Genomic DNA, 23,078 nt, shown 5'->3' with positions numbered 1-23,078 from the left:
TAGTAATGACACCAAATGTCAGGCATCATATTATAAAGTCTGATTACTAATATTACGAATGATATCACAAGGCTTGAATTTCTCAGTACAGACAGAATCTTGGATTCTCATGAGAAAAATGTGATTACTCAACTAAAACACTTGTATGTTTATCTTGGCAGTATACATATCTCAAGATGATTGCTCGGTATTAAACTTGAGATGTCCTACTCACAGAAGAAATTTGCAATCTGTAGAGATATGTATCTCTGATATTTACTGATTTTAGAGAATTGTCACCCAAAATCTACTTCTCTAAAAATTTTACCTTTAGAATGGCTGCTCTGGGCTTCAAGATGGCAGCCATATTCAAAGATTATTGAAAGATATTGTGAAATTTGTGGGACAACAACCTACTTGTCTACCAGGACAAGTGAATGCCAGGGAATGAATTAAGGGAAAGAAGTACTATTTCTACAAAAATTGCCTAAGGCTGCATACACACGTGCAATATTTGTCGTTGGAAAGGATCTTTCACGATCCTTTTCGATGACAAACAACTGCACAATGCATGAACAAGCGCTGTACATACAGCACCATTCTGCTCTATGGAGAAGGGAGGGGGGAGAATGACGGAGCGGCACCCCGCTGTGCTCTCTCCCCTTCACTTACGCATTATGATAATTCGTCGTCCATCATCCGTGGATCTGCCAGGATGGATGTTTGGACGATGGACAATGAGCGCTGTACACAAGCTAGATTCTCGTCCGATATTGGCCCAGAGCTGATTATTGGACGAGAACCATTGCACGTGTGTATATAGCCTAACTCTTGCCTACTATCTACAGCCAACTTTACTATTAAATGCATTTTGAATATATCAATTGTTTTTAATTCAGGGGTATAAAATAGTTTCCCTATAGTGGTAAGAAACTGTTACATCATAGAAATTTGTTCAATACGTTTATGTCATATAGGACAGTACAGTAATATAAAAAAAAATCACAGGACAATACAGTTCCAACAAAACCTTAAAACTGTCCATCTCATTCTCCTAGTTCAGTAATGAAAGTCTTTAAAAAAGTCTTTAAAAATTTATGACTGTATGGACAGGCATCAGAATAATCAAAATACTAATCAGCAGACCTATTAATATAGAATATTTTCATTAAAATTAGGTGTATTTATTATTGTCACACTCCCAACATCTGTAAAGCTGTCAGACAGACAGAAATATAGGCACACTTCAATACACAGTAAATATATTTGTGGCCAGATGCTGGCATACATTAAAGTGATCAAATGGCCTGAGCTTTCAAGTTTATATTTATGGAAATAGAAGTGTAAAGCAGACAGCCATGACACTAGTTTATCACTGATGTAACAATAGCAATCAGACAAGGTTTTAAATACTGCAGAAACATTGTTGGCCTCAAATAAGGCAACGCCATCTTCTTGTGATATAGACTTTAGATTATATACCAATCTGCTAAAAAAAAGCCAGGTCCAACCTACCTAATTCCTATTGCCAGCTATACCTCATGTTGCTTTGTACTAAAAAAGTAGTATACTCTGTTGTAAAGTTGAAATAGTGTTGTAAATTACACATATTTTGAACATGACAACCTCAATGGCTATGTCTAAGAATATTTTTTCGAGAGGATGTGCTCCGATGAAGGTAGCTACAGGTATGGACACCAGTCTGTTTACTGATCCCACATGAGTATTCCAGACAATGGCTCAATTACCCACATGTCAACTTTCCTGTGTTTGGGAAATGAGGAAAGTCTGCAGTCATCACTAAACTGATTAGCAGCTATGTGAAAATCTTGTCTAGGTAAAAAAAGCAATCCTACTTTTATGGCTGAACCTTAATTACTGTTAAGCAGCTTTTCCTTTTTTCAGATGCAATCAGTTGTTCACAGACACTAAAGCTTTTACTTTTTTAAAGTAGTTTTGTGAGTGTTCCACAAACACTCCTAAAAGTCAAATCAACCAACACTAAACCACAGTGAATATTCAGGGCAGCCAGGGGGAGGCTGTGGGGCTTTTACAATGCTAAATAACATTATATATGTTAAAAGGCCCCAATCTTCTGTTGTCAATAAACAGCCCTCATAGAAGACATTGACTGGAAGAAAAAAGGTTATCAGATTACAAGATTGAATAGTGTGACCCTTGGGCAGTGAAGTTTATCACTAACTTTTAGAACTGAAAAATAATCAAACGTCCTGTAATTTTTAGTATTCTTTCATTTCTATAATTTATATTGTTCAAAGCCTGACATTTACTGGTCCATGGGTGTGCACCAGAAAACAGAATACAATCACTCTGGTATTGATCTTTACCTGGAACTCAAACATCTAACATGTGTTACTGATTCAGCTAGGAGTGCTTCCTAACCAACCCAAGCCAAAAGTAGCACTCATTGCGGTTTATAATAACAAGCAGCAGAGTTGTGTTGTTATATTAAATTTTAAAGAGCGTTCCCAATGCCTGCTAGTAGTTGGGGAGTGTGGGAGTGTGACAAATAATTAACAAAAGAATAACCATTTTTATAAGTATATAAGTAGGAGACCTAGATGTGGTACCACACCTCTATTTATTCTTGTAAAGTTTCTCTTCTAATTTATAATTAAGACTTTTAAGGCACCTAGACATAACATAATAAATAGATAAAAGTTATAGGTATATTGTACAATGACTCTTTTTGTTAAAAACATTACTTCAAAAATCAATTCACATATATCCTTATGAGTACATGTTTTGTTACCATTACACGTTTCGCGAAAGGCTTCTTCAGAAGGACATTCAAGTTCTTTTTATTTTATCTGTAACTTTCAATTTTAAAGTACTTCTCACACCAATATATAAAAGTGACTGCAAAAGTTAATTTGGAATCATCTCAAATTCATCATCTGAATCAAGATCCTTAATCACCATTTAATATGTGAGTGCCACATTTTTTATTATACTTTTTGATCGATCGGTGAAGGTCTCACCACTCAATTGGAATACACTAATTGGTAGTCTTATTCAGATCTTTTCTCCTCACACATGACCAGTTCTATAGGTATGCTTTAAAAGAATAACCATTTCCAAACAGTGTTTAATATATATCAAACAAATACTGATCCAAAATGTCCTAATATTTATTAGATTTTTTGTTAAAATTCAATGTTTTTAGAAGATAATAGATTGTTTCTCACATACAGCAAACCTAATATAAAAAAGCCTAAAAAAAAAAAAAGGAAAATGCATGAAAACGAAAACGCATCTATGTACTGTATTGTTGTTGCTCTTTAAAAAGAAATTGAGAGTAGAACAAACAAGGGAGGTGAGGAGCAAGACTGGAGAGCCCTACACAGTTTATTTTCTTTATCTTTTTTTTTTCTTTTATAAAACCTGTAAACAGAAACTGCGACACATACGGCAATAAAAACCTGACCTCACCCTCAAAATAAAAAAAAGTTTTTGTTTTAGTAACACAGTACTACAAAGACACTCAGAATACAAGTTTTGTTTTTTTGTTTTTTAAGTAAATAAATGACAGCTAAAAAATAGAGGATGAGTATTGCCAATAAAATACAGCAAGTGGGGAAAAGACAAAATGTACTTAGTTAAAAGATTATTAATTGCAATAACAACTATTGTTTTAACCAGGGACGGTTTCAGGAGGGGCATAGTGGGTGATAGCTTAGGACTCCCACCTACTCCAGGGTCCCAATGGCAGAGGGTGCAAGAAGCTGCTGTGCATTTAGGTCCCCCAATATATGCTTGTTCAGAGTCCCATTTTGCCCACAATGGAAAACAAGCAAACAAACAAACAAAACAGTCACTGGGCTGGGTAATAACTATATATTGCATATAGCCTGTTATCTACAACATCAAAGCTTTATGGTTTGTTGCATAAAATCTTTGACTTTTAGTCCTATATATTACTTAGGCCTTTAGTTTCAATGCATATAATTATCAAAAAAAGGATGTTTGTTTCCTATTCGTAAAACCTGCTAATCGTTTTCTGACATCCAAGAGTTAGGCTGGGTACACACGTGCAATAATTGTCGTTGGAAAGGATTTTTCACAATCCTTTCCAATGACAAAAGACTGCATGATGCATGAACGAATGCTGTACATACAGCATCGTTCTTTTCTATGGAGACGTGAGACAGAACGACAAAGTGGCACCCTGCTGCGCTCTCTCACCTTCACTTTCATTATGATCGTCCGTGTATCCGCCAGGATAGTCGTCCAGATGACGAATGATGATCACTGTAAACAGGCCAGATTTTCATTCTATGTCAGCCCTGAGGCGATTATCGGATGGGAATCATCTGACATATGTACGTAGCCCTATTACATTTAAATGGGAACAAAAGCAAAGGCTATTTTAACATATTCATGTTTGGAATTCTTACAAAAGATAGTAATTTAGACCATAATGTCCCAATTCCACACAGATATTCCTGAAGCCTAAATGTCTTTCTGTGTTGATTGCACTATTGACTGACTGTTATATTAGGCTACATACACACGTGCAATAATCGTGAAAGATCCTTTCCAACGACAAACAACAAAGGATGGACGAACGAGTGCTGTACATACAGAGAAGGGAGGAGGAGAACAACGGAGCAGCACCCTGTTGCGCTCTCTCCCCTTCACTTCCATTACGATCGTTCGTAATCCGTGGATCCGCCAGGACAGTCGTTCGGATGATGGACGACGAGCGCTGTACACACACAAGACTCTCATCTGATATCGGCCCTTATCGGACGAGAACTGTGCAGAACTGTTAGATAAAGTGTTAAAGTTAAATAAATAAATGCATTTAAACAAATTTACAATTATTAACATCATAGACATATATGTAAGAAAAGTAAAGTTGTGGTTGTTCTAAATAGGAAAAAAATATATATATATAATCATATACATCATTATTTTTGTCCCAATTCAGTGTTCAGTGCGGTTCAGTTTGTGTTTATCTGGCAAGGAAGGATTCTGTGAAGTTTGCAAAATCGGCCACAAAAATATGCTTTCATGCTGAATAATTAATGTCACCTCAGACATAAAGTATCTGCAAAACTATATGATTGGCTACAAATAATGGAAACTATATTTTGCTGCACAAACATTTTATATTAACGGTTTCTATAACAATAGCTAAAAATGGTCAGTCACCAAAAATGTATAGCTTAGTTTTTAGTAGATGATGGACAGTTACTGGTAAGATTTGTACTTGTGTTCGTAGGGTTGTATACCAAATATAAGTTTCATATTATGGGGAATGTAAAATGAAGTGCCAGAACACCCAGAATTCCCAAATGCAAAGAAATACGTAGGAATTGGGACATAGAGTATCTGACGATACTTCAGAAGTACAGTATAAAAAGTTGGCAACACACTTGGGTGAATTGACCATTTGACATTATGTCCCAAGCAAAACAAAAACAGTTATATAAAATATAATATAAAGATATATAAAAACAGTAATTATTATCATTAAGTAGACTCAGTTTAGATATAAACAAGTTTTTTTGTTCCAAAGAAATAATCCATATAATCCATATATTGTCATTGCTTTTATTGTTGTCTATGTACTTGCTGGATATATATATATAAATATGTCCTGAATAAAGAATTGCCTTTGACAATGAGCATTATGAAAATGGAAGCGGAAGTTATCAAAACACCACATTGATTTGAAGTGAAGTGATTTAGAATAGCACACTTCCTATGTTTCACAATTGCTAACTTCCGAAAGGGCAGATAATAATCAAGGAGAACAAAACATGGAAAGGAAATATTTAAAACCTTTCAAACCAAATAATTCCCAAAATTGTAAAAAATGACTTCCTAAATGAAAATGTTTACATTTAACAGAAACATTTTACTAGTAAATGGCAAAAAAGCCAATATAACATTGTGGAATACTGTGGATATACCTTTATTCCTACAAAAAATGAACAGAAGCACCGCTGTCCAGACTAAACACAGACACAATGAATTCAGAAACGGCAAACACAGGCACATTTGCACATATATAAACACACAGGCAGGCCCACACATGTTTACATGCTGCTTTGCCATAAAGCTGTAATTAGAGGTCTTGGCCCTTTTGCTTTCATGAGTTTTAAAGAACCATGAAGCATATCGATATCATCAATATCTTTACAACCTTTGCACCTGGTTGGAAAACAAAGTCAAAAACTTTTTCTGGCAGGAATGGCTGAACTTGTTTTATTTTCATTTGCTGTGTTTTTTCTTGCTGAACCCCAGACACTTTATGATGAATGTGCAAATAAGCAGCACATACACACTAGACAACAACTAGGTAACCACAAGATATAATCCTAAAACAACACAACACACAGATGGAAATTCTAATACTAGATTTATATCTGAGGAACCATTCTCACTGACCAGAAAAGAATTGTATATAGTAGATTGACTCTTCCTCTAAAATCAATTATCCCGGTGTGTCTGCTGAAGTCTGATGGTGCTCATTAGACATAAGATGACAGTCTCCAGGTACTGCAACAATTTAAGGGCTTTAAGGCACCTTTAAAACCCATTAGCCAAGGCTCAGCATGGGGGAGAGTGGAACAGACAAGTAAAAACCTTGCTCAATCACTATCTTTTCCATGATAATGCAGTGTGCATCTACCTCTCTTGTCTATAGTCTGAAAAACAAATGACTACCTGATGAAAACATTCACATTGGGAGACACAGTGGCTGGTATAGGGAGGAAGGTCAGGAACATTCACTCTCATGTCTCAATAGGACATTCTAATCACAAGCTGATCCTACCACAATAGACAACCAGCTTCCATATCTAAAATGCTGTTTTCAGACCTGTGTTTCATACCAAAGGTGTTTCTGAATTGAAAAACATGGTGCATTGCAACCTTTTGTACTTTCCTGCAGGTAAAGAATCATTTATGCATGAGAGTTGCGAATAGGCTTGTTGGATCTTCATGGTAGACCAAGTTTTATCAACTAGGCATACATCTCAATGTTGGCAGATTCAAGTTCTAAGGCTGCCTACACACGTTCAATAATTGTCGTTGGAAAGGATCTTTTATGAGCTGCAGCAACATTCTGCTCTATAGAGAGGGGAAGGGGGAGAACAAGGGAGCGGCACCCTGCTGCATTCTCTCCGCCAGGGTGGTGGCCCCGATGACGAGTGCTGTACACACACACACACGATTCTCATCCAATATCAATATAAATAACCGTTCATTATTCATCATTCATGGATCTATCCTGATGAACGATGACCTCTGTACACACGCCAGATTCTCGTCCGATATCAGCCCTGAGGCGACTATTGGACGAGAATCATCTGACGTGTGTTTGTAGCCTAATGCCTGGATTTCTAATGCTTTAACGACCTAATAATCAGAAAACAGTAATAGTCAGGCTCAGCCGACAATGTTCTGACTCTTGTGTGTTCATTGGACGCTGTCTCAGAAAGGACTCCACAGCAGGTAACACATTAGGATAATCTTCCTCAGTCCCATGCAATAAAGTGTTGTGAATTCTTCTTATATTTTTTTTTCAATAAAAAACAAGAAAAATAATAAAAAGGCGCAACAGTAATGTCGTGTTTAATACAACATTTTCAGACATCAGACACAACCTACATTTAATCTTCTGAACTGGGTGTTGGCAACCATTTATAACTGATCCCACTTGTCAAGTATCAATCATTCCTCAGTTTTGTTTTGAAGAAAGAAAAGTATTGTGCGTAATTAAATCTCAGATGTTGCAGACAAACTTTTTTTACAAGCGATTTTTTTTTATATTATAAATGTGACCACCATTAAATTAGCACACAGCACGTGTTCCATGATATTTTTTTAGATTGTATGCCTCAAATAGACAAGCACCTATGTATATATGTATTGTAAGCTCTTCAGGGCAGGGTCCTCTCCTCCTCCTGTGTCATTGTCTGTATCTGTCTGTCATATACAACCCCTATTTAATGTACAGCTCCACATAATATGTTGGCGCTATATAAATACTGTTTATTAATAATAATAAAGTAAAAAGTACTCAGCCACTTGTTTCTCTTTTGCGTGCTAAAATATAGGTTAAAACACAAGCACAATCACTTCAAGTCTAAAACACAACACTTGAGGCGGTAGACCTTTAGAATGCAAGCATTCGAAACACAGCGATATGGACCGAGATAAGATTGATTATAATGATATAATTATATCACACACACTTGTGTCAGGCTGAACGGAGAACAGAAATGTCTCAGACAAAATAGCTTCATGTGAGATTTTGTATGGAGGTACCTATTGCCTACAACATATCAGTCAACTGTATTCCTTAAAGGATATTTTTTACCATTCCGAACTGAAAGTTTGCAGCATTTGGTTTTGTAACTAGGTTGCAGTGCTCACTTATGTCTTAAGGAAAGCCACATATTTTAGTGAGCCTTCAGTCACTTAGATATGAGTCCATAGGTTCATGGGGGGTCAGAAGTGCATTTGGGACCCAACTGCCTCCAAGCACCAGGACTGGGTGTTACACTCATATGTTTAAAGGTTCAGCTTCCCAGAACACTTGTTTGCATGCGTATGGAAATTAAAAAGAAGAAGGGTGGTAAGTATTGCTAGTGATTGTCTCCAGCATGTCTAACCAGTCCAGTCAATGCTCCATAGCGGTCAGGCTGCACTTTTCATGCCTACAGCCAGTTTGGAATAAACTATGGGGAGCTTTTATTTTTCACTTGCATACAATGTGATTCTAAAGCATGTCCTCACATAATGTAGAATGGCACGGTGCCAGCTTGTCTCTGAGTCTCCCACTTTGTGTTACCATTTTCCACCCACAATGGAAATAAAATTCTTCTACCACCAATACCCACAATGGGGATCAATTCCATCTCCCGCTGACACCCCTAGAAGGTAATTCCTCCCTCATATGGACACCCAAAATAGGGATCTATTGCGCCTCCCACTGGCACCGACAGGGGGTAATATTTCCCTGATATCATCCAGGGGCACTATTCCATTCTCCCACTGATACCCACAGGGGGTAATATTTCACTGATACTCACAATGGGGCAGATCTCTACCTCCCACTGGCACCCCCAGAAGGTATTTTCTCACCCCAGGGGCTCTATTGGGCCTCCCACTGCCCCCCCCCCAGGGGTTAATATTTCACTGATATCACCCAGGGGCTCTATTCCATCTCCCACTGATACCCACCATGGGGCAGAACTTTACCTCCCCTGCCCAGCACCTCTGGGGCATTTTATTGCTCTCAGTGACCCCAGGGTAATATATCCCTAGCACCCAGCATGGCCCGGACTCCCCAACACTGGAAGGACAGCGCAGTGGCCCTATGTTTGAAACATTTGGGGGCCCTGAGCTAATTTCTGCTCGCTCTGCAGATTTTTGCAGCAGGGGCATTGTGAGAGGAAATTGTAATTGTATATTTAATGTCTTCCAAGTGTCCAAGCCTAGCTTGTATTTTATATAACATGACATTTTTACTGAGGCTTGTGAGAAACTTTGAAGTGAACTTATTTACATTTCTCTCACAGACTTTCAATGCAAAGTTTCACTACACACACAGCTCGCCCTGCCCCCTCTCTGGCGCCCCTCGCTTTGTTCATCTTCCAACATCCCACCCGGCTCCATTCCCCCCCTTCCCTAGACCAGCCAATCAAGACGAGCGCCGTGTAGAAAAACAAATGCTCTGATTGGACGGCTCCCAGTGTGGAATCCTCGCCCTCTCTATGGCTTTGTGAATGGGGGGTCTCGCGGACTGATTGGAATAGTGGGCGTGTACAGGGAGCTTTGGCGGAGACTCCTCCCCTTTCCTTGTTCCAAAGTTACGCCTTCTTATAAGGAGAGCGGCGGCAGCTCGTGCAGCGTTATAGTGAAAGTCTGCTGACTGGGAACGGACGTGTTATACCTGCCACAAAGACACCGAGCCGCTACGACCTGTGTGTGGAGACCCGGCTGTATCCAGCGCCTCCTGCTGCTCGGACAGGCGTACTGCACCCACTTGCTGCTATGGGGCGCCTGTGGTGCGCGGTGACCGTGCTGCTACATGTCCTCAGCTCGGCTGCTCAGCCTTACCACGGGGAGAAAGGCATTTCCGTACCGGACCACGGCTTCTGCCAACCCATCTCCATCCCGCTGTGCACGGACATCGCCTACAACCAGACCATCATGCCCAATCTGCTCGGCCATACTAACCAGGAGGACGCCGGGCTGGAGGTGCATCAGTTCTACCCGCTGGTGAAGGTGCAGTGCTCGGCCGAGCTGCGCTTCTTCCTGTGCTCCATGTACGCCCCGGTGTGTACGGTGCTGGAGCAGGCCATCCCCCCGTGCCGGTCGCTGTGTGAGCGGGCCAGACAAGGCTGCGAGGCCCTGATGAATAAGTTCGGCTTCCAATGGCCTGAGAGGCTGCGATGTGAGAACTTCCCGGTGCACGGTGCCGGTGAGATCTGTGTGGGTCAGAATACTTCTGATACCCCCAGCGGACCTACCGCCAACCCAACTCCATACCTACCGGATATCATCACCTTCCACCCGCACTCCAACCGGGACTTCACCTGCCCCCGCCAGCTCAAAGTGCCCCCATACCTGGGCTACCGCTTCCTGGGCGAGAAGGACTGCGGGGCGCCGTGCGAGCCGGGCAAAGCCAACGGCTTGATGTACTTCAAGGAAGAGGAGATCCGCTTTGCCCGTCTGTGGGTGGGCATCTGGGCCATTCTGTGTGCCATCTCTACGCTCTTTACCGTGCTCACCTACCTAGTGGATATGAGGCGATTCAGCTACCCAGAGCGGCCCATCATCTTCCTGTCCGGCTGTTATTTTATGGTGGCCGTGGCTTACGCGGCCGGATTTCTCCTGGAGGAGCGCGCCGTGTGCCTGGATCGCTTTTCGGACGATACCTACCGCACCGTGGCTCAGGGAACCAAGAAAGAAGGCTGCACCATCCTCTTCATGATCCTCTACTTCTTCGGCATGGCCAGCTCCATCTGGTGGGTCATCCTGTCCCTCACCTGGTTCCTGGCAGCCGGCATGAAATGGGGGCACGAAGCCATCGAAGCCAACTCTCAATACTTCCACTTGGCCGCCTGGGCAGTGCCGGCCGTGAAGACCATCACCATCCTGGCCATGGGTAAAGTGGACGGCGACGTACTGAGCGGTGTGTGTTATGTGGGCATCAACAGCGTGGATTCTCTGCGGGGCTTTGTGCTGGCGCCCCTATTTGTGTACCTGTTCATCGGCACCTCGTTCCTGCTGGCTGGCTTTGTTTCTCTCTTCCGCATTCGCACCATCATGAAACACGACGGCACCAAGACGGAGAAGCTGGAGAAGTTGATGGTACGCATTGGGGTGTTTAGTGTCCTTTACACGGTGCCAGCCACCATCGTGCTAGCTTGCTATTTCTATGAACAGGCCTTTAGGGACACATGGGAGAAAACTTGGCTCATGCAGACCTGCAAAAGCTTTGCCATCCCTTGCCCAAACCATCACTTTGCTCCTATGAGCCCGGACTTTACCGTTTTTATGATCAAGTATCTGATGACCATGATTGTGGGCATATCCTCCAGTTTCTGGATCTGGTCAGGTAAAACCCTCCAGTCCTGGCGTAAATTCTACCACAGACTAAGCAATAACAGCAAAGGGGAGACTGCTGTATGAAACTTTTCTGCTCCCTGCAATGGAGTAAAAGGGACGTTTGGTTCATCAGTAACTGTGGATCATTGCTTGATAAACTTATTGACTGAATGCATAGCCTTCCACAGGAATAATTTCAGACTTTTTTATAATGAAGCGCTGTGATTGATTTTATGTGGACAGTGTGCTAATGTTGGACATGTCTGTGCAGCCTTGTTCATTAGTTGCATCATTTCTTGCAATATTGCTCAGTATTTTTGTAAGAAAACTAGACCGATTTTTTTTTTTTTTTTTTTGTCTTCATTATTGTGCATCCCTTCTTTGGTTGTTGGGCTTGCAGTGCCACAGAACCGGATTAGCTCCTGTGTGCCTAAACTCTGATATAAGGGGTTTAATTTGTTAGTGCTTAATCCGGTTCTGATGGTCAAAGGGGTCATTTTATTACTACATGAACAATAGGATTGTATCCAGCATCAAGTGAAGAAACAGACCTGACATTCTTTGCATTTGTCATTTACTCAGCTGCTGGGCATAGTATTTTTGTGTTTACCTAACAGCTCAGGTCTTGTGGATGGTAAATAAGTTGGGTTCCTTAAGCACCCTGCAGGCAGTTAATTAAAGTTCCTGAGAGTGGGCTTCACCTACCCAGCAGCTGGGCAAATAATGCCTTTTGGTTACTGTTCCTCCACTGTTATGTCAACAAGCTATTCACACAGCTTTAAATGTCCACAAAGGCCCTAAAGTAACATTTTTATACAATTTTTGTTTAAAAAAAAAAGAAAAAAGATTCCAAATTGCATTACTACAGCATATTCTGTAGATTTTTAGTTCCTATTTTATTTCTCTATCCCTCGATAATTGATGGGTTTGTAATGTAAGATATGCAGTGTTCTAGCTGAGTGGGTGAGAAATGGTTAAAAGTTTAGACTTGAGGCCAACAACACATTCCTTTTGCAAGGCTTTGCTATCTTCTCCAGCTGCAAATGGGGTTAAAGCATTTCCTCTGTAGACAAATGCCAAATCGCCTCTAAGATTCCTTTAAATCTGCCACCCATATTTGTGTGGGTAACCGCCTTAATATGATGACTTTACTGGAATGTTAAAACGGGCTGTATACAGCTTACTTTAATTATATTAATAGACATTATGCCTTGTTATTGTTCTTATAGCACTAGCACGGAATTGTTTTATATAGTAAGAGGGGTCACCTAGCAGAGTATGGTGACGAGTATGATTGTCATGTTTACATTTCATTTGATCTTCTCTAATGATAGTATTACACATTTTAATATTTGCTGCTGCCACTTGCGGAATACATAAACTTTGTGGCAATCTTTAATTTAAAATTGGTTATTAAATTACTGGTTAAACATTTTATTTCCTATGTGAAATGTTTTAGCTCGGTGCCACAATGGTTCAGTACATCTGAATTCTTAGATTCCGCCCGACGTTTTATTTTTATTTTCCCTTTTTTATTGATTCAGTTTTTTTTTTTTTTAAATATCCAGGGAGTTTCAACAATTGCTGCATTAGGTGTATTTTGAAAGTCAAATACTATGTACGACATTAAGAGACTATTTTATAACTTGATTTTTTTAAGTGCATGTCAACTATCTGCAAATGAAGACTGTTATATATTTTTTGTAAATAAGTGTAACTTTTTGTATGAAGATATATATGTATTTATATGTTTCTAAGCCTCACTTTATCTTGTGTACAGTTCACTAAATAAAGCCTACTTTTTAGGTAATCTTTTTGGTTGTGTTCCTTTTAATTCATACAAACTTGGGTAAAGCTAGGTAAGTAGCCAGAGACTGGTTCTCTCTATTTCACAGGTTTTGTGTTTTATCTCACTCATTTAAAATGTGAAAACCTAAGGCTATGTACACACGTCAGAGGTTCTTGTCTGATATTCACCTCAGAGCTGATATCTAGCGTGTGTACAGCGCTGATCATCTGGACAAGCGTCCTGACAGATTCACCGGGGAGGAATGATCCTAATGAAAGTGAAGGGGAGATGGCGCAGCCATTCCATCGTTCTCTCCTCTCCATAGAGCAGAACAGTATACAGGGCTAGTTCATGCATGTCTTTTGACGTTGGAAAGGATCGTGAAATATCCTTTCCAACGACAAATATTGTATGTGTGTACGCAGCCCTAATGTGTACTGACGAGTTTACAAATACAACCAATTTATATATTGAGTAGTGAAACCCCTACTGAATAATAGGCCTTGTCTGGCCTTTCTTTCAACATATCATTGCTAAAGGTGTAACATAAGTTACAGCCTGTAGGTGTCTCTGGTAAAATAATTCATTTTAATTGGCTGAGAATCTTCCCATTTACCAAAATTGTACCTACTATTTACACACATTTACTAAAGAGGTGTTTGTATATGCAGCAAATATACTACACACTATTTAAGCCAAACACTACTGTACTGTGCCTGTTAACAAAAACAATTTATTGGGGGTCAGTAGGGGAAAAGGCACTAAAATTGTGGCCAGTGGAAACTATACCCCCAACCCCACCACCTCCTCCTCCTCCTCAACAGTAGTGGGTGGCTAGCACACCTCATTTATAAATATTTAAAAATCATGTAAGCGTAATGAAGCTGACTCTACCAAGTGTTGACTATGGAGGCATCATCAAAAAGGAGGTCAATCAGCCAAAGTTTAAAGACCCCCAGCAACCTCTGGAGGAACCCTGGTTGAGAATGACTACCCTAAGATTTATTTTGCTAAAGGTGTAATTGTGTGTACACTTTGCAGGAAGAAAAAGTCCAATCGTGCAAGAAAATGTTACAAATAATCGCATCATATTCTATCAAATGTAACATCATCATTTAATCAGCTCAAGGAAGATTTTGTCTCTGTTTAGTAATTGAACACATCTAACTACCAGTTAATGATCAATTTGGAAGAAGCCTGTATGGACACATGTAACTATAACTGATGCTGACCTTCTGTAGGTTCTAGCTCACTTGAAACAAGTATGCCAATCAAATGTTCTGACTCTGTATACTTGATCCAGGTTAGGGGCAGCAAATATTATCTTGTAGTAATTTTTATTGCCTGGAAACCTTACATTTTTGGAGTACACCCATGAGGAGCCCCAAAACAGCCCAGTGTTTTGGCAAACATTTTGCTCAGTCATCTTTCTCCTATGTGTAATGTGGTCATACTCCCACTGTTAGATTCTACTATAGAAGTAGCAGTATTCCTTAACAGATGGAAGTGTGACCACATTTATTGGTGTGTGAGGTCACAAAAGTTGAAATGGTTTTGGGGTGTGACTAAACTCCCCACTAGAAACAGGTACAATCCTCTGTTTAGAAATGATCAGCGTTTTTTTCATAAATGTGACTCGGTGTCTGTAAATGGAAGCCGAGCTGTTGAGCAGTTAAAATTACTGGCGATAATTGCAAAGGCGATAGGTAACAGCTAAGTGCTCACACAAGATGAAAGTTCTTTCCTTTACTTCAAATGTGCTTGAAAATATCATCTGTTCAAAACCTCTTGGAGAGGATTGGCTTGAGCTGCAATTTAAATATGCTTGGTCAGCTACTGTAAAATCATGGATACTTCTCTGATCTTTTATTGCATCTAATGAAAAGATCAGTTCATGTTTAGCTGACTTAACATTAAATGATTTAACGGGGTTGGTTCAAGTATTAGTAATTAGTAGTACTAAGAATGTAGCCCTCAGTCTGATCATTTCCAGTGACAGATGAACCAACCAAGCATTGTACATACAATGCCATTCCGTTCATTGGAGGGAGAAGGGAGGAAGACGAGTGAGTGGCACTCCACTGTGCACCTGATTGGCTGAGATAAGTCGTCTATAGTGTGTACGAAGCTTAATACCTAGTGCACATGGGCCAGTCCAATACAAAGAATCAATTGCAAGGGATTTTCGATCAATGTGTTGGTAAAGTTTGATCAAAAGCACACGAGTTTTGTGCACAAACAATTCAGCACTCCACTAGCGATTTCCCATCTGTTGGGGCATTTTTTGGTATCAGGTCTCTCCCTTAACTTGAATATACAGATAAACCTAATCTAAACCCAACTGGAAACCCTTAGGCCTATCGCACATGAGCAGATCTGCTGCCAAATTTGCACATGCATGTAAAAGATCTAATCCACCCATTGCAAGGGTTAACTGCATGATGCAGGGGATGATGAAAAGGCAAAACTAGCAGTTAACACTTTAAATGCAGATGAAGGGACCTTTTTTTTTACCTGAAGTTTAATTTAAATTTTATAAACAGAAAAAATACTTTTCCTAATCTAGATTTGTATTTCTGTTGTAGGCTGAAGGGTGTCAGCCATTCTCACTTCTGCTGAGCTATGCAAACTCTCACAGTTTTCCATTTGTACAGAATAGTAAGCAATTGTTTTGTGGTCTAAGATAAAAACTGGGAGGGCTAATCATATTTCTTTAGATAACATTGAAACTGTAAAATCTGAATCCCTTACATAATCAACAAATTTTATTTTGTTTGCCTTTAATATGTATAACATAAAACTGTTTTTTATGTTCGGGTTCCCATTGCAGTTTAACTAAACCTGTTTTCTTTGCCAGTGCAGAACAAAACAAAATGTTCACTATTATACCTGAGCTTGGCAAATACTTACCTTCCCTTTACTCTTCCACTTTTTCATTTATCATCAGGTGCAGATAAAAATGCCTCGGAATTCCTGGTATGGGGATCAGTAAACCCTCTCCTCCGCCCATTTGATTGTGTCGATGATTGTGCCGGCATTGTCATATGGGAGTAGGGGGAGAATCCTTATCACTGTGTAAGCTCTAAGACTGGGTACACACGTGCAATTATTCTCGTACAATAATCGGTTTAGGGCCGGACGAGAATCTGGCATGTGTACCGCGCTCGTTGTCCATCGTCCAAACGACTGTCCTGGCGGATCCATGGATGATGAACAACGAACAATCATAAAAGAAGTGAAGGGGAGAGAGCACAGTGGGGTGCCGCTCTGTTGTTCTCCCCCTCCCCTCTCCATAGAGCAGAACGTGCATCGTACAGTCGTTAGTTGTTGGAAAGGATCGTGAAAGATCCTTTCCAATGAAACATATTGCACATGTGTACATAGCCTAACTGGGGTCCATATGGAGCTTACTTCTTTTTGGGGAAGGGGATTAAAGACTAAAAAACTAAAAAAAACTAAACACCTCTCCTTACTTTAGTGCCAGCACCAACATCTTCACCCAGTCTTCCTTTAGGTTCAGGATTTTAGCCATTTGTATTGTATAAATCTCCACACATGTGCATGGGAATTTATTAATTTCCGGTATTCAGGTAAGCACATGTACAGCTCAGTGTATATTTAACAGACAAGTATGAGCAGGCAGGTGAATTTGTTTTATTGCAGGAGAGACTGTCTGTCCCTTCTGCAATTAGGAGTCTGCTCACAATGTTTCATTTCCACTTTAAGAACTTGTTCACACCATATCACACATAATAGAGAACACCTAGGGCTCAGGCACTCCCAGATGTGTTAACAGTACGTCCCTTGCTGTGCTGTAATATACATTTAGAGCACATTGCAGCGCACTGTATTTTTGTTACAGTTTATGACGCATTATACTTCATCAGAATTCGCTACATATTGCCATGCTATTCATTGATGTGAACTAAACTAAAGGGACCGATAAGTTACAGTGTTTTTTCACCAATGCTGCTGGTGTGAACCAACTCTTGGTATTATATGTGGTGGGATGCGGCTTTAGATTTTTGGACCTGTTGCTTCATTTTTTAAAGCACTTGTACTCTTGCAGGTAATGTGTTCCTAATCCCTAAATCTAACATTATTACATGAATAATTACAATTAAAGATTAGAATAAAAAGACAACATGGTATCCAAAATATCTGCATTGACACATTGGTGGAGTCATAAAATAAAAAGGATCCGGGGGTTCTGGTAGATCATAGACTTAATACCAGCAGATAGATAGATAGATAGATAGATAGATAGGGGGATAGATAAAAAGATAGATAGATAATAGATAGATAGATACATAGATAGATAGATAGATAGATAGGGGGATAGATAGATAGATAGATAGATAGATAGATAGGGGTACCACTTCTTCTGCCCAGACTCCAATTGGTTTTCCACGATCTGTTTAAAAAATAAAAGTAAAACCCAAAAATGATGAATAAGCAGAACAGCAAGTTCTTTAATAATGTAAAGCTTTGCAGCAGAGTTACAGTTCTGTGTATTCTACTTATTTAAATACCTTCCACTAACAGACTGTTTGCTTTTTACACAGACTGCATTCCACATCTACAGCATGCCAAAGAAATGTCTACATTTGCAGAGTGATTGACAGAAGCGGAGGACCTTCATGACCCTGCAGCAAGGATAGACTGGATATGCAGTGTACTTACTTCCTTTTCTCCTCTAACACTTGTTTGATTTATAGCCACAGGTGCTTGCTGACAATCTGAGACATTATACACAGCTTGTAGCAAAAAACATCTTCTGAAGCAGTGAAGATGTATGAGTTACTTAACACAAAGTGCTTTTTGGCTTTCAGATATTTGTGTATGGGGAGACCTCCTGAGCACAGGAAACATAAACTGTAGTCTGTTTTGGAAGAGGTCAGCCTAATGCAAACAATCCTAACTATATATATTACTTCTGAAAACTTTATATGTATGTATAGTTGGTTATTTCTACAAGCATAAGGCAGCTGGATTTGCCTATTAAATATGCAGCATCCTGCTATTGACTTCTGCAAAATAGTTGTGTCTTGCTGAACATGGTTTCTGTACAAGCTTCCCAGCCAAGTTCTACCTGACGGCTTTCTGTGGTCTCCATTGAAGGGAAAACACCACCATGTGATCTTTGCCTAGGCTTTAGAGTTATGAACAATTTTTTGCTTAACAGCAGGTACTTTCTTTTGGTAGATAAGGCTTGTAAATGTTGATTTGTGTACCCATGATTTATTTGAAGTGAATGTTTGTTGTAGTTCATTTTAAAATGATCCATCTTAGGAATGATACTTCTTCATAGTTGTATATGAAAGCAATATACTTATTATGCTTTCTAAAATGCTTTTACCTGCACAAATATGCAGATATAGGTTCCAAAGTTGCAGGAAATCTGAATCAGTGGCTAGGTTTGTAATGATGTCTAGTTCTGTTTTTAGTGATTGAGAGCTAAAGCCGTTACATTGGGTCTGATTTATTAAAGGTCTCAAAGGCTGGAGAGGATACAGCAAACCTGGAATGGATATCTACTATTTGATAGCAAATGTTTTCAGTCCATTTCAGGTTTGCTGGATGACCCAGCTTCACTGATGAAAGTGTATCTTTTGCAGTCGGGGAGTGTTTTATTAAATCAAGAAATTTGGGTATTGGTAGTATTCAACGTTATAGATTTCTCCTGATCGATCAAGGGAAAGAATCAACTAATTTTCCTTGCCAGTTACTATTGTCAACTAACGCACACAGGTTATCTGCTTTGTACATAAACATGCTTTACCATTTGAAGCTATTGTACATGGTATATTACAGTCACTATACAGAGTGATGCAGTGGTAATATCTCTCATCCGCCGACCTTACATCTATGGGCAGCATCAGGCTGCTTGCGGGTCCTTGTGTATCACGGAGTTTATTCCAAAATTTGTTCTTATTTAGTTATATCCATCAATAAGCTCGAATCTGCCCAGGAAAATGACAGCTGGAAAGTGATAAGTGTCTTTTTACTACTGTCAATAGGGGTCAATTTTTAAAGAATGGACAAAAAAATTCTTTGTGGCTGACTTTTGCCCCAACAAGGTAATATGTAAAAATACGATATAAAGAATACGTAATGGAGAAACATGGTGTCCACTGTAAAATAAATGATTGAGTTGTGATGAAGTGATAGCTCAGAACTTTGTAAATATGCCCAACAGTTGGAACTGATGAAGAATATCAATTTCCCTTTGACAAAAACACACGAGATCTGATGTATTCCATATGGATTGCAGGACAGGTAGTATATTGCATAAAGTGCAGATGGTGCATGTGGAAAAAACAAAAGCATTTTAATTAGATTGAACAAAATCAAAATGTTCTTCAGTACAAATATTTTCCCCACCGGACTGACTATCACAGGGACCCAATAACTGAACCTACAGCTATTTCTTAATTCCTCATACAAAGTAAATCATTGTCAGATCAATTCAAGTCTGCATACACACGTGCACTTATAGTTGTTGGAAAGGATCTTTCACGATCCTTTCCAACAACTAAGGACTGCACGATGCATGAACGATGATGCTCTATGGAGAGGAGGGGGAGAACGATGGAGCAGCACCCCGCTGTGCGCTTTCCCCCTTCACTCACCCCATCGTCCATGGATCTGCCAGGACGGTCGTTCGGACGATGGACGACGGGCGCTGTACACATGCCAGATTCTCATCCGATATCTATCAGGCGAGAACCATTGGACGTGTGTCCATAGCTTAAGACAAAGTATAAACCTCTATAATCAAAGATCACCTTAGATGACGCACCTACAGCTAAAACAATTACACAGTAGCAGCATGTGACTGCATTTACCAGCCAAAAAAACCAAAAATCTTTAGTAACCATTAAATACTTACCAAAAATTCAATTACCAAAATTCATTTAGAACAGGAAAAGCAGCATTACTTATTGCAAACACTGATTTACCTGAAAGGGACCACCCTGAATAATGAGCAGTGTGTGACCAGGAGTGAAAAAAAGCCACCAAACTTTGTCACATTCAAATACACCCTCATTGATAAATTTAAAGTGTTTTCTGCGTGTGGGAGTTTTTTTGTTTTGTCTGAACCATAATGAAATGAGGAGAATTTTTCCTGCACAGATACTCGCCAGGAGGTTTTTTTAGATATAAGACCTAGAAAATCAACAGGAATCACAAGAGAACTTTTATCCAAAATATATTATACTCATTATAAATATTTTCCCTCTGCAGTATAAAAAAGCCAGAGTTTTTTTATGTATTTTACTTTAACCCCCCTGGGGGTCTAATTATGTCAGTATTTATATGTCAAAAGCGGTACATTGTTTTGTGTGGAAATTTGTTGTTTAATATTTAGGTCATGTAATTCTTAGGAATACCTCCCTTGTATGATAAAGTTTGAAACACAAATCATAAATTATAATATATTAAAAAATTATAAATAATAATTATAAAAAATAAATAATGAAAAAATTTAACATTTTTACATTTTTTTAAATTTGTTCAAACAAAGGTACAGATAAACTTTTGTATTTATTATTTGGATTTATCTTTTTATAACTTTATCGCTGTGATGTTTTAAAAGCAGATTACAATGTAATGTGCTTTTACATTTCCTGCCAGGCCACGCCTCCCCAGCGTACTGACGTCTTAGGCATCACATCCATCAAGGCCAGGATATGATGCAAAAGCCAAAAGGGGGTCACTGAGTACGTCGTCATATCCAGGGGTGCAGGTAGGAATTTTTTTATGCTACCCAGAATGTGGTTTGGGGTTGCCGTTTTTGGTACAAAAAAATTCACCGCAAGCCACACTCAGGAATACCAGTAGGGGGGTTAATTTACCTTTATTTTCTATGTTGACCGCTCATGTCTCCCTATCTACGTGGCAATGACGTACAAACTCTCCCAGAACCTATTGGACGTCAACCTATTGGACGTAACGGACCACTAAATGTACGGACTCCGGACCGGGTATGCGTGAGGAGCAGTGTGTCACATAAAGGGGAAGAAACTTCCCCTTAGAGTGCCATCATGATGCCAGAACCTACCCACCCAGATCTGCGATGGGAGAGTGGGCTGGTTGTGTCCAGAGACACGGCCCGCCCATCGATGCGATGCATATGGAAGACGTGGTCTGTGGCTCTGGCCCGGCTGGGGGTGCACCAGCCAGAGCCACAGACCATTAAAGTTTTCTTGCGGAACGGACCACAGGTTGGGGACTGCTGTCCTAGAATTTGTCACAAATCCCAGGAGGCATCAGAAAAAGAAGAGACTTCCATGCAGTCCAGAAGATGGCTCTAACATTGAATCATCACGGGGCTTGCTGCAAGAACCACAAAATGGCGAGCACAACGATAACATGAAACTATGGAGCATCCATTGGTGGACACAAACTGCTTACAATTGCATTTCCCTAATATGCATTTAGTGTAGACTTTATGTTGAGACCTAAGCCATGCATAAAAAGCGTTAACAAACCAAGCTACCAGTTCTAATTCCTGTCTGAAAATACTAATTGCCTGGTTGCCTTCAGTACTTTACCAACACAAGGTGCTGTGGGTAGCTGCTATAGTTAGTATTTCTCATACAGGTATATGTTCCAGGTATGGTAAGGTATATGTTCCAGGTAAGAAACTTAGTAGTGAATCAGCATAGCAGCCAAGCCAACAAGCATTTTTAGAAGGGAGCAGAAGTTCCAGCCTGTGTGTTTTTCTTGACACTCCTGTTTTTCCTATGACAACAAATGGTAATGTTTCCAGGGTCAGTTTTTTTTTATTTGGATTTTTAATAAAATGTTTTCTACTTTAAAATAATTGTTTTAGCTGATTTTACCCATATACAGTATTCCGATTACAATTATATATGACAAAGGATACCCAAAGCACCATAGGTTATCTATAGAGCACATCAGTAACCATTTGACAGCCAGACAATTAGAATTTTCAGAAAGGGGTGAAAAGTAGTAGCCTGTATATTTCTCTTAGCACATTTCCCCTAGGGATTTTTATGCATGGCCTAGGGCTCTGCACAAAGTCTCTGCTTAATGCAATTCTGTTTGCATCCTCCTTTGTCTGATAGAAACCTTTAAAGCCTAAAGCTAGGTACACACGTGCAATAATAGTTGTTAGAAAATGAACGACTAGCATCAGATGAATGATTATGCATGATTATTTTGAATTGTGCACAATTCTGTGCATGCTATAACAATACAATCGTTCAAATATAATCCACCAATAATGTACACACGCTAGGTACGATCGTTTGAACGATGCAGGAAGTGACATGTAAAGGAGAAAGTGTACTGCAGAACCATCCACCATCACTGAACAACCGTACACACAATAGATGGAGAACGATCTACACAGCCCAATCAGATCGGCTGGGATGGTCATTCGTTTCCAGCGACATTCCTCGTTCATCGGCGTCCTTGGCCAGTCGTTGTGCACTTTTTTTGTTAACGATTATCAGACGAACATCCGTTAGTCTTTAGTTTCCAACGATAATTATTACACGTGTGTACGCAGCCTAACTCCAGGACTTCTTGGCTACCCAACACCCCAAATGCTTTTTGGGATCTAGTAATCCAAAATGTAGCCATTTTATATGATAAGAAAGTTTTATATTCTGGCCGAATTAGGACAATTGTGCAATTTTAATATGCAACAGTTTATATTTACTTGGGGAAAAAAAGTTCTTTA

The 23,078-nt window shown here is 39.7% G+C and overlaps 1 protein-coding gene across 1 annotated transcript; it reads left to right on the top strand.

Annotated features, from left to right (window-relative positions):
- The first annotated feature begins 9,839 nt into the window (after positions 1-9,839).
- Positions 9,840-13,384, top strand: FZD7 (frizzled class receptor 7). Its single transcript, XM_072418752.1, has one exon. The coding sequence runs from the start codon at positions 10,015-10,017 to the stop codon at positions 11,656-11,658; it is 1,644 nt and encodes a 547-aa protein (XP_072274853.1). The 5' UTR covers positions 9,840-10,014; the 3' UTR covers positions 11,659-13,384.
- Positions 13,385-23,078: the final 9,694 nt, after the last annotated feature.

Source organism: Pyxicephalus adspersus, chromosome 7 (assembly GCF_032062135.1).
Source record: "Pyxicephalus adspersus chromosome 7, UCB_Pads_2.0, whole genome shotgun sequence".
NCBI classification, from domain to species: Eukaryota; Metazoa; Chordata; class Amphibia; order Anura; family Pyxicephalidae; genus Pyxicephalus; species Pyxicephalus adspersus.
Note: the sequence above shows the minus strand (reverse complement) of the source record. Positions and strands in the feature narration are given on the sequence as shown.

Coding starts and splice junctions, on each gene's coding strand:
- FZD7 (XM_072418752.1), top strand. CDS start 10,015: ATGGGGCGCCTGTGGTGCGCGGTGACCGTGCTGCTACATGTCCTCAGC.